The sequence below is a fragment of the Propithecus coquereli genome, unplaced genomic scaffold, assembly GCF_000956105.1.
Source record: "Propithecus coquereli isolate 6110/MARCELLA unplaced genomic scaffold, Pcoq_1.0 Scaffold926, whole genome shotgun sequence".
In the NCBI taxonomy this organism is placed as follows: domain Eukaryota; kingdom Metazoa; phylum Chordata; class Mammalia; order Primates; family Indriidae; genus Propithecus; species Propithecus coquereli.
This window is the reverse complement of record NW_012155574.1, coordinates 109,875-121,952: the sequence shown is the minus strand read 5'-3', so window position 1 is coordinate 121,952 and position 12,078 is coordinate 109,875. Positions and strand designations below refer to the sequence as shown.

The following is a 12,078-nucleotide window of genomic DNA, read 5'->3' as shown; positions in this document are numbered from 1 at the left end:
TCCCTCTCTGGTGGTGGGGACAGTCTGCCCTGAAACACCCGCCTCTCCCTCCTGCCTAGGCGCAGAGGAAGAACCTCCGTCAAACCCTGCTTCCCCCTCCACCTCCTTGACCAGACCATCTGTTCCTCCACTCAGCAGATATTTCCTGAGCACCCACTGTCTGCCAGGCACTGTGCTAGGGGCTGGAGAACTGAGATGAAGGATTCAGACATGGCCTTGCTTCATAGGGGGACAGGCAGCAAGATCCTGCCACTCAGTGGCAGCTGAGGACTCTGGAGAACGTAAAACAGGGCAGTGACCTGGGCAGGGGCATCTGGGGTGGTGACTTCTGAGCAGGGGGGCAGGCCATGAGGCTCTCTGGGAGGAGAGACAACTCCAGCCCAAGGGGCAGCCTGAGTGACGGCCCTGACACGGTGCGGCTGGCCGGGGGCAGGAACAGGTGAGCCAGAGGGGGACGGGGGGAGGAAACGCTGTGGAGGTGGGCAGAGGTGGCCCCTGCCAGCTCACACCAGCCTGCCCTGGGCAGAGCAGAATCAGAGAGCAGACACCCAGAGCCGCAGACGTACAGCCCAGGGGTCCCTCCTGGAAGGGTAGGTTCGAGGAGGATGGGAGACTTGCCTAAGGTCACTGGTGACTCAGCAAGGTCAGAGGATTGAACCAGGGTGTCCTGGCTCCCAGCATGGATTCCCCACCCTCACCTCCACCACACCCTCCTTAACTCTGAACCCATTCACTTCTCCAGGTAAAGCTTCCACCCAGACGCCCAGGGAAGCACCCTCTTGGGACATCCCAGGTGATTCAGCTCAGAACTCAGATAAGATGGAGCTTGTTGGTCCCTCCTCTCCACTTCCTATTCAGTGGGATGACTGAGCGAGAACTCTGCCTCCCCAGTCTCAGCTTCCCCATCTATGAAATGGGAAACCTTGTTGTCAAGTTGCTGTGAAAATCAAGTGTGTCAAGAGTCCCCAGAAGGTGTTCGATAAAGAATGGAGAGTGTTATCACTGAGATGAAAACAGGGAGCCCAGCCGGCGCCCTCTGTGGTTCCAGCTCCATAACGATCCTGGTGGGCGGGTACAGAGGAAATAAACTGGTGTCCAAGCCTGCCTGAAAGATTCCGTTCCACCGCCCTGCGTGGCCGCTGTAAATGGTTTGCACCGGAATATTATCTGGGTGTATTTACGGTATCTTACTGGAAACCACAAAGTGCATTGTATTTTTTTCTTTTGCTATTTAAAGCCAAGGGGTCAGAGAGGAAGCAATGTGCAGTGACACACGCTGAAATATATGATGATTTGGAAAATACGCAGATGGAAAAAGGTTGCTATTGCCAGCCCTGTGGCATGGCAGATCACAGCCCCTCTGGGCTCAGAATGCCACACGTGGCTGTCTCTGTCCAGAGCAACCAGGGGACCTCTTGATGAACAACTGGAAGATTTGGGGGTGCAGGGAGCCCGTGTCTGGGCTGAGCCTGGAAAGGTAACAGATCCACAGCCATGGACACTGGGGGAGGGGCATGTGAAGCCTCTGCCCTTCTCTCCATCCCAGGGTCTCTCTTTCCATCGAACAAGGCCAGAGCACACTGTTGACCATCCCTCGGTGGCCAGTAACTGCCCCTTCCTGCCCTCATGCCCGTGCACATGCTGTTCCCTCAGCCTGGAAATGCCCTTCCTGTCCCACCTGCTGGGTGAGGGGCAGTGAATGTTGCCCAGGTAGTTTCAAAGCAGAGCCCTGAAGGCCAATGAGCCCGGGGCCACATTCTGTCTCCTCTTCCTGGCAGCAAGACCTTGGGTGAGTTAATTCACCTCTCAATGTCTCAGTTTCCTCATTTGTAAAATGGAAATAATAAAATACCTGCCTCCTAAGGTTGTTTGGAGGATAAGTAAACCGTGTGCCTGAGAGGCTTGGCCCACACCTGGGAAGCTCTTACGAGAGGTACTATTGGTTAGTGCCGCATTCATCAAGCCACGCCTCCCCGCTCTGAAGGCCTCCCTCCTGTCCCCTCCCTCCGTTTGTGGGGCAGCACCTTACGCATCCTCATTTTGTATGGAATTGGATTATCAGTTTCTCCCCACTAGGTCGTGGGGACTTGGATTATTTATCTGTGAAAGCACAGCAGTTGAATGAATGAATGAGTGAGTGAGTGTGTGTGTGTGTGTGTGTGTGTGTGTGTGTCTGTCTGTCTGCCTGTCTACCATACGAAAGCTGGGAAGAGAACATTATAACAAAAGACTCATCTCAAAGAATACTGTCAGGAGAGCTAAAACCCAGGATGAACTGAGGCTGGCAAAAAAAATACAAATGAGACAAAAGTCCTTTGTTCGCTGTGCTCTAAGCACAAATAGGGGAAGAACAGGTCTTTTGCTTGGGCGAGATGGCGCCTTGCTGAGAAATGGCAGAGAGAAGGTGGAGCTGGCCCGCCTGTGCTCCAGCACTCGTCGGCTCGCCAGACGTGTGCTACGGGACGTGCTCACAGCCCCAGATGGCTGCAAAGATGGAACCCTTTTCTTGTGGCATGTGGATCCCCAGACGTGGGACCCTGAGCCCAGTCAGTGACCTCAGGGAGAGGAGGGAGATGCTCCAGTGACTGCCCAAGAGAAGTGGTGACAAATTTGATGGAAGCGGATCCCACAAATGCATCAGTTTTTCCTGGTCCACAGAGGAGGGTGGACTCCAGGGGCTGAATCCTAGGTCATCTGTGCCCGTCCCTGGAAAAATTCCGGTTGGGGCGGGGGTGGGTACCCAACAGGAGGCCGTGAGCATTCGGAAAAAAATGCAGCGGTCCCCAGGAGCAAAGGGCAGGAAATCACCATTTCTTTGCAGATGATAATGCTGGAGAGGTAGCAAATTTCTGTGTATGCAAAGAATTTGATCATCTTCCTACTTCCTGTCTCTCCCCTGATTAAATCCCTCTGACAAACCCCCTGCCAAGCAAGCCCCCTGAGTCTGATGCCCCAAACCCTGCAGGATCACTTGGTCCCACCTCATTGCCATTGTTGCTGGACCTTCTACCCCACACCCTGGAGTCCCCGTGCCAAGCTGCCCTGGATGCCCAGGGCTTCCATCTGGGTAGCACAGCCAAGCCTTTCCTGCTGCTCCTCCCCTTCCCCCAGGTTGTGCATGGCCCCTACTCCAGGTGACCCTGCAGGCAGCTTCTGGGCTCATTCTCCCAGTGCCCTCTCCTCTTGTACCAGGTCCCCAGAGCGCTTTTCAGCCCAAACTTCCCTGTTTGTCCCCATCAGACAGCAAGCACCCCAGGCACAGCCTGGGGCTGATTCATCTGCAGGTCCCCAGCATTTACTACCAGAGACTCCAGTAAACACCTGCAGACCAGAAGTGGATAAATGGGTGGACATACAGGTCAGGGGATGGGGGGCTTATCCCATGAGCATTTAACTTACATAAATTTAACCAAATGCACCAGGAAAAAATAAAATATTATGTACTTATATTTTGGATTTGTACTCTTCCTTCTATACAGTGCACTACTGTATATATATTCTACATTTATGTGGAATGTTCTCCTGCACCTGTACAGAAAACCAGGTATTCTGAGTTGCATGCATGAATGAAGGGACTTCATGAATAACGTGGACTAGACCAGATTTCACTGCCCACGTCAAAGTCAGAAGCTAGGATGTGCCTCTTTTGTACCCCTGGGGACAGATACTGACATCAAGGATGGGCAGAGATACTTTAGGTGGATTCCAGGTTGGTCCAGAAACCCCGTTCTGAGTATCGTCCATCTGTGGGGTCTCCAGAGCAGTCTCCCAGTGTGGGTGCCCCTGAAGAGCAGCTCCACAGGACGGTCAGTGAGTCTAAGGCCGGAAAAGAGGGGACCCTCAAGACGAAGCCTGCTTAAGCTGCTTTCCTGTTTGCAGGACTTTTCAGAGCCTTCAGTATGCTGGTGGGTGTTCTGACTGTCTAGGAGCAGGGAGACTAACATGTTGAGTTCCCCTATTTTATCCTCCAGGGAACCCTCCTTTTCTCCCCAGGGCAGCTGGCAGTGAGGTGGGGTGGAGAGCGGGGAGGGGGTTGGCTGAGCAGACCCTGGCTCAGCTCCTCTGCATCATGCTGTAGGGCTCCTTCCTAGGCCTTGGCCGAGTTCGCACTTCATCGCATCTGAAGCCAACGCGAAGGTAAAAGAGCTAACACTAGAGCTGATCGAATCAACATTTGAACAGATTCTGGCAAGCAGGAATGCTTGGCTAAAACGGATCTAAAAGACAACGTGCAGACACGAGTGTCAGTCTTGTATTTTGGGTCAGTCTTGTACCCACTCAGGACAGAGCACTGAGCATGCCTGTGTGTGAGGTGCTGCCCAGGTCTGTGCTCCAGGACTCAGAGCAACCGTGGCGAGTAGGTGGGAAGGAGCTGGTTGGCCCGGGGTCAGGCACTTCTTCACGGGTTCCATGAGGACCTACTGTGTGCTGGGCCCTGGGCCAGGCGCTGGGCTGGGGAGAAGACAATCGGCAGGTCTGGGCTCCATGGAGCCTCGTGGTGGGGGAGAAGTATAATGCTGACCACATTCTTGCAAAATAAGCAAAGTCACCTCCCAAAGTGGTTAAGTGCCCTAAGGGCAACAGCACAGGGTGCCATGCTGGGGCGGGGAGAGGGGAGGTGTCTCAGGTGGGACGATCAAGGAAGACCTCCTAGCAGAGGTGGCCCTTGAGTAGAGACCTGCATAATGCCTGAGAGGACAGGCCACCCACCATTGGTCAGGGGTTTCCCCCACATGCCCTTCTCTCCACCCTTGCCCCAGAGATGAGATGGGGCATGGTGTCCCTGCATCCATTAAGCCCTCCCGTGGGGATGCTGCCCTCCAAATGCCAGGGACTGTATCACAGGCCTCTGCTCCCTCATGGAGCTCCTTCTGGGTGGAGAGATGCATGCTAATAACAACACACTGTAACTTATGGAGCACCTGCTGTGTGCAGGCATGGCTCTGAGGGAGTAAGTAATCTCCTCCTCCCACCACCTGTGAGGTCGGTGCCATCATCGCTCCCACGTGGGCAAGGGCCACAGCAGGAGGCCTGGGGCCTAAATCATTAGCACAAATGAGCAAATAAAAACAGCAAGGTGAGGCTAGGCTGGGACAGGCGGTCTACGCTAGAGAGGGGGTAGTGGAGGCTTCTCTGAGGGGCGACAGGTGAGCAGACAATGGAAGAGTGGGAGAGCAAGGCAAGCTGACATCTGGGGAAGAGCATCGAGGTAGCAGGAACACCGAGGGCAAAGGCCCCAAGGGGGGAGGGCTTCGGCGGAGGCCTGCAAGGGAGCAGGAGGCAAGTCTGCAGTTTATTCTCAGGGCAACAGGAAAGCGCAGTCGGGTTTACACAGCAGGCACCGTGCCCATGGGGCCCTGGGAAGATGCTATGCTGGATGGCTGCATGGGGCAGGGTCTGAGAGAGGAAGCGGGGTACGTCAGGAGGCTGATGGGTTAATAGTTGCCCAGGCACCAACTCTCTGAAGATGGAGGCTTGAACCAGGAGCTGGCTGTGGAGGTGGGGAGAAGTGGCTGGATGTGGGGATATATTTAGGAGATAGAGTCTGAATAGTGAGCTTAGATTAGTAATCAGACCAATAGTTTCCACTGCACCAAGAGTAAAAGCCAGAGCATCTCCAATTCCTTCAACTTCTCTTCATAGGACATGTCACACAAGGAGGAAGGGACATCCTCCAATGGCCCCGACTCATCACATGCCAGGGTCTCACATCCCATATCATACAATGCCACTGCCACCCGGCGAGGTGAGCTGTGTGACTCCCCGATTCTGCAGGTGTGCAGACCGAGTTTGGAGAGGTGAAGTACTTGCTCAGAGTCACCAGCAAGGTAGGGGCAGGCTGGGATGGAAACCAGGCCATGTGACTCCAAGTCCAGTACTCGCTTGGCCGCCCCACGGCCTGCAACAAGACAAGAGGTTCTCATGCACATGGCAGCCTTGAGAATCTCAGATCTGGCAGGCTCACATGAACGGAAGAATCCCTCCAGCAACAGGGACCTCACTACCAACCGCAGCCCTTCCATAAGACAGCCACATGACTCTGGCCGGCCTCTGCCTCACTGAGTGTGATGGAGGCGGACACACTTCCTTTTGGGGGTGAAAAGGACCAAATGGGGTGAGGAGGAGAGAGGGCCATCTCACCTCCTCAGTGAAGAGATAGTAGACTGGAGAGAGAGGGAAGCCCCATGTGGCCACCCACCCCGAGGCGCCACCTGAGCCAGCCCCAGCTCCCCTGCACCTCAACACCAGCTAAATCCCATTGGCCAGTGTCATGGAAGAACCCACAGTCCCACAGAAAGTAGGTGAAAAGCATGAAGAGGTGCAGCCAGTAAACACAGGAAGAGGTTTCAACCTCATCACTTCTCAGGGAGATGCGAATTCAGATGACAGTGAGGTTGCATTTGCCACTATTTGCTGGGCGAAGATGCAGGAGCTGGGACAGTGCTGAGTGTGGGGCAGGCCGTGGAGCAACACGCTGCCTGGCGGGGGTGGGACTTAGCACAATCACAACTAAATACAACCAAACGAAATGGTGTACTTTTGGAGAATGGATCTATAAGACAAATTACACATAAACAACAAGGGAATGGGAAACCTGAGATTCAGAATCGAGGATGCTTGGCTTGGGAGGGAGGCTCAGAGAGGTGGTTGACAAGTGTCTAGTAGTTGTGTTGGGTGGAGAGTTCGAGGAGGGTTCGCTGTATTCTTCAAGCAAAAGAGAAGCCTAGAGGGAGGTGAGTGACTTCTTAGCTCCCCTCCAAGCTTGAGGGTCACGCTGAGCCTGGGTGGCAGCTGATCAAATTGATGTGGGGCCACACACCGCACTCAAGCAATCCCTGGCATTCGAGACTCTTGATGGCTGGCCTGCCATCTCACCTGGCGCTCTCCCACCCCTGGTCCCCGAGGGTGCAGACCCCTGTTCACCACCCCTATCTCCCACAGGCCCATGTCTTTGCCCTGCTGTCCCTCTGCCTGGGGTCCCATTCACTGACTGTGAATATCTTTCCACCCATCAGGACCCAGGTCAAGGCCATCTCCACCATCACACCTCTCCTTCCACCTTGGGGGCTCACCTGCTGTCACCCACCACACCCCAGACGCCTTTCCCTAAAGCTCGGACCATGCTGCTGCCTGGTTGTTCATTGCTATGGACTGAGTTGTGTCCCCCCAAAATTCACATGTTGTGGTCCTAACCCCAGTACCTCAGAATGTGACTGTATTTGGAGCTGGGAACTTCAAAGAGGTGATTAAGTTAAAATGAGACTGTTAACGTGGGCCCTAATCCTGTGTGACTTGTATACTTGTAAAAAAGGAGACAGGACATAAGAGACACCAGGAGCACACGCACAACGGAAAGGCCACATGGGGACATGGACAGAAGGCAGCCACATGCAAATCAAAGAGAGAGGCCTCAGGAGAAACCAACCTGCCCACACCTCCATCTCAGACTTCTCCCCTCCAGAGCTGCCAGACATACATTTCTGTTGCTGAAGCCACCCAATCCGTGGTATTTTGTTAGGACAGCCCCAGCAGATGAGCATACCCTAGACCAGTCCTCTCCCCTGAGAGATGGCCTGGGTGGGGCATCCAGGCCAGACCAGAAAAGCACTGTTGCCCTTGGCCACTGCGATGGGTTTGGGATGGACACACCACCAAAAGTCAACCCCCATTAGCTGGTCCCATCAGAGTGAACCTCAGGACTTTTTCAGGCACTGCTGGGGAAAGGCTAAGGCTCTTTCTGGGGGGACTTGAACCTGGAAGTAGCCCTGGACCTGTGACTGCCATCCTGCTGCCCCAAGAGGTGGCCCTGGGGCTGGTGGAAGCCAGCACTGCCTCTGGGCCAGACCATCCCAAAAGCCCGAACCACCCCCTGGCTTCCCGGTTCCTCAGGCAGCCATACAGTCCCCCGTTAACCTGGCACACCTTGAACTGGGTGTCAGTTTCTGGCATCCAAGGGGGCCTTGCCCACTGCTTGCCCATGGCCTGCTCCTCAGATCTATGCAGGAAAATCGGAACACTCAGAGGGGAGACAGGGCCACCAAGCACAGGCAGAGCTGGAGACCTGACCGGAGGGTGAGGCGGGGCTGGAGGGCGAGACTTCAGGTCTCTGCATGGGATGGAGAGCCCTTCCTCCTCAGTTCCAGAGCCTTAGCTGCTCTCAGGCTGCTCTGAACAAAAGACTACATTTCCCAGCATACCCTGCAGCTAGGTGTGGTCATGTGACTAGGTTTTGGCCAATGAGATGTAAGTGGAAGTGTGGAGTGGAGCTTCTGGGAGTCTCTTCAAAGGCAGCTGGTGGGTTCTGTTGGGCAAAGTCAGGACTTGAGGGCCAGGGCTCCAAAAGCCAAAGACCACACCCCTGATCCTCACCCTAAGAGGCGGTACTTGTTAGCTGGTCAGGGCTGAGAGCACTAGTGAGGAGCCCGTGACCCTGGATGTGAGGCTTATTTCTTGTAAAGGTGCCCTGGAGCAGGAAACCTGTTTCCATAGGAGGAAACCAAAGCTCAGAAGGAAGTGACTTCTCAGACTGACGGGGTCTCATCTCTCGACTCATCTCCCTCTGGTCCCACGGCCACTACCCTAGAAGCCCAGGCCAAGATAACCCCTTCCTGGCTGGCCCGTGGGTCATCAGCTTCCCTTCATCCTGGCAGCTGGCTTCTGAAACAGCCCTCCACGGCCAGCACTGAGGCCCAAGCCACTGTCACCTCCTGCCTGGAAGACCCAACCAGACACCTGACTCCCACACTGTCCCCTCTGCAGTTCATTCTCTTCCCAGCAGCCAGAGCGATGCTGCTAAATCTGTATTTGGATGCTGTCACTCTTATGCTCACCCCTCCAGGGGCTCCCCATTCATGTCTCCTGACCTGGCCCAGCAGATGCTGCACCATCCAGCTCCTGGCTGTCTGAGCCTTCCTCTTCCCCTGCTCACCGTACTCCAGCCACACCTGTCTCCTCGCTGTTCCTCAAGCCGCCCACCAAGCACGTTCCTGTTTCAGGGCCTTTGCAATTACTGTTCCCCTTGCCTGGCCTGCTCTTCCACCAGACATGCCCAGAGCTCACCTCCCTGACAAACCCAGAGGCCTTTCCTGGCCACACATGCTAGAACAGCAGCTTCCAGCCACAACGGGCATCCAATAACTATTTGGTGAATGCGTGAATGAATCAATGAATGACATCATGAATGAATGAATTCATATGCAACCTTTAATGAATTTTCCAGAATTCCTATTAGGAATATGACTCTGCCATTTTTGTGGCTCAAATTCATCACATAGAAGTAATTTCACAGGTTCCACCGATCCTCTGGCAGTCATGCCCACGCGCAAAATCCTCCAACAGCTTCCACCGCCTAGAAATTCAAACTCCTTAGGCTGACCCCACACACTTCCTGACTCCAGCTCTCACTCCTTTCCGGGCCTGCAGATGGTTGTCCTGGCATCACTATCTCATGGGTTTTCTTGGGTTCCTCTCTTTGCTGGAATTCCCCACCGCCACTCCCCCATGCCCAAGCTCCTTCCTGGTGGAAACTGGCGGTGTTTCTCCTCTTCAGCCTGCATTCTACAACGATGGCCAGCTGGGGGCTGCTCGACAGCAGGGGCTCTTTGCCCAGGTCCTGGCGCCCGCAGCCCTCCTGCTGCCCCTCCACGGGCACTAGTCTAATGCCAGCCAATGCACTGGCTACTCCAAGAGCGCAAGTTGTGCTGGAATGCACCCAGTCCTGGGACACCCTGGCACTCAAATTTGTTGACTTTGGGCAAGTCCCTTCTGAGCCTCAGTTTCCCCATCTGTAACATCTCATATATCAGCAAAGCTACAAGTTTAAAATAATTTCAGAGTCTAGACCTGGGTCCCAGGAATAGGGTGTGTGTATGTGTGTGTGTGTGCGAGAGAGAGAGGGAGAGAGAGACAGAGAGAGAGAGAGACACACAGAGAGAGAGAGATTTCAGTAGGAGAGTACAGAAAAACTGCATGTGACAAGACAAGCCAGGAGAGGCTCACAAGACTGAGATGTTGGTATCCTAAATCAGAGTGCCAGTGATGATGCCATCTCACTGCAGGAACTGGGCAGTCCCATCTTCTCTCTGGGCCTCAGTTTTCCACCTGACAGGTGATCCCTGGGGTCGGGAAGGGGAGAAGAAGGGCAGGAGGTACAAGGCAAACTGTGCACAGCACAGATGCCAGAAAAGCCTCGCCCGCAGACAAGGGCTCTGTAAGAGGGGGACACCACCCTCTCTGCAACTTCGCCCTGAGCCTAGGGTCCTGTTCTGCAGTTTGCTCAGGGGTGAGTAAGAAGGTGCCTACAGAATATGGTGACAAAACCAGGCCTGCTGCAGAACCGGGAATGGGGAAGAAAGCATTCAGTGGTGAGCTTGGGCACAGAACCCCTGCCCTCGTGAAGCTGACTCTCCCAGTGTGTCGGGAGTGGATGCGCACAGCACTGACAGCTGGGATGGGGTGGGATGCAGCTTTGAGGCAAGAGAGGACTTTCGATGGGCGGATCAAGGAGGCTCTAGGAGACCTGAGGGGTGCAGGTCTAGGGCCAGGGGTGCAGGCTGTGGAAAGGAGCTAAGGCAGAAGGAATGTGCGGTGCTCAGGCCCCAAAGCAGGACCCAGTGTGCTGTGTTTGGGAAAAGGACTAGGCCGAGTGAGCAAGGAGAAGGGAGGAGGTGGGGACAGCAGAGGCCAGAGAGCAGTGTCATGGGGATTTCTTTCTGATGGGAGGAAGCCTCCAGAGGGTTTTAAGCAGGGTAATGACCCAATTTGATTTGCATTTAAAAAGGACGATCCTGCATGCTGGGTGCAGAAGGGTCTGCAGGATGACTAGGGGCGGCTGCGAGGAGAGGAGGTGGCGGGAGCAGGAGACAGCCCGGGCGGGGGGAGGCAGTGTGACCCTTCGGAGAAGGGGCTGGATTTGGGGCGGGTCTTTGCAATATCCCACTGGACGTGCTCATGTCGGGCTGAGGCAGAGGGAACACAAGGGTGCTCTTTGAGCAGCCATGTGGGAAGGTGACCCTCCCCAGGCCAGACAGACCTGGGGCTGCCCTGACTTGCAGGGAAGCTCATGGTGCAGGAGCAAGCCTGCCGTCCCTGGCCCCGAGTCCCAACGCACACAGTGAGACATGCAGCATGGCCTTCCCTCACGGACCAGGACGTCTGGGAGACCAATATCACTCTCCCCATCCCCCGTCCACCAAGCTTTTGTCAAAATTGCTTCAGCAGTCAAATGTGTGGCTCAACACTCTGGGTCTATGTGTGTGTCTGTGTGTGTACATCCACACAGACCACATAGACCACTCTCATGAAACAGGGGCTGCAACGTCAAAAGCCACAGGGCTCCAGTGGATCACGCAACAGGATTGTGCAGGCCGGGCAGCGTGGGGGGGTGGGGACTGCGGCAGTGAATGGGTCACCCAGGCTCTGCCTAAAGGAAGCTGTGTTCTCAGCTCCAGCCCTTTCCAACCATGTGGGTACATGTGCAAACTGTTGGTAGATTGGCTAACTTTTCAAAAGAAGGCAGAAATTCATATTTTTAGGTAAAACAACTGATTTTTAAATTTGGGCTTCAACTTAAGACACATTGGCACTATATCATCAGGTTAGCTTTGGGGGCCATTGGGTGCTGCTTTGCAGCTCTACCAGTTGGGGTGGTATGGACTCAAAGGAGAGGCCTGACCCTCCTCAGCAGACCTGAATTCAAGTCATGGCACCTACAGGATCCCATGTGGAGGGACGTTCCAGCAGGGGGCAGGTGAGGGGATCCCAGGAGTTCCCAAGGGTATTCTGGTCTTCCCATAGCCTCTAAGACCTTGCTTGGGGTGTTAGGGTGAGCACGTACCCACTTTGAGCTCCTTTCCAAAGACGGTGCGCTCCCCCAGTGCAGAGCAGTTCCAGCGGCCATTGCGGAACTGAAACTGACACTCGTCCAGGCCCATTTGTGAGCCTTCTCCTATGACGATGATGGCGTCAGGCCGGCTCTGGCAGATCGCCCGCTGTCTGGGAGCCAGGCCTGGGATCTTGTTACAGATGATGCTTGCGCCCAGAGCTACCACTGAGGAGAAGCCCCTGTAGGGGGAGACA

General features: G+C 54.8%; 1 protein-coding gene across 1 annotated transcript in view; it reads right to left on the bottom strand.

Annotated features, from left to right (window-relative positions):
- Window positions 1-12,078, bottom strand: part of WNT7A (wingless-type MMTV integration site family, member 7A) — a 106,706-nt gene that overhangs the window by 89,538 nt on the left and 5,090 nt on the right. Inside the window, exon 2 of the mRNA XM_012664856.1 lies at window positions 11,837-12,063. Coding sequence (XP_012520310.1) covers window positions 11,837-12,063 — 227 coding nt within the window. The remainder of the gene's footprint in view (window positions 1-11,836; window positions 12,064-12,078) is intronic.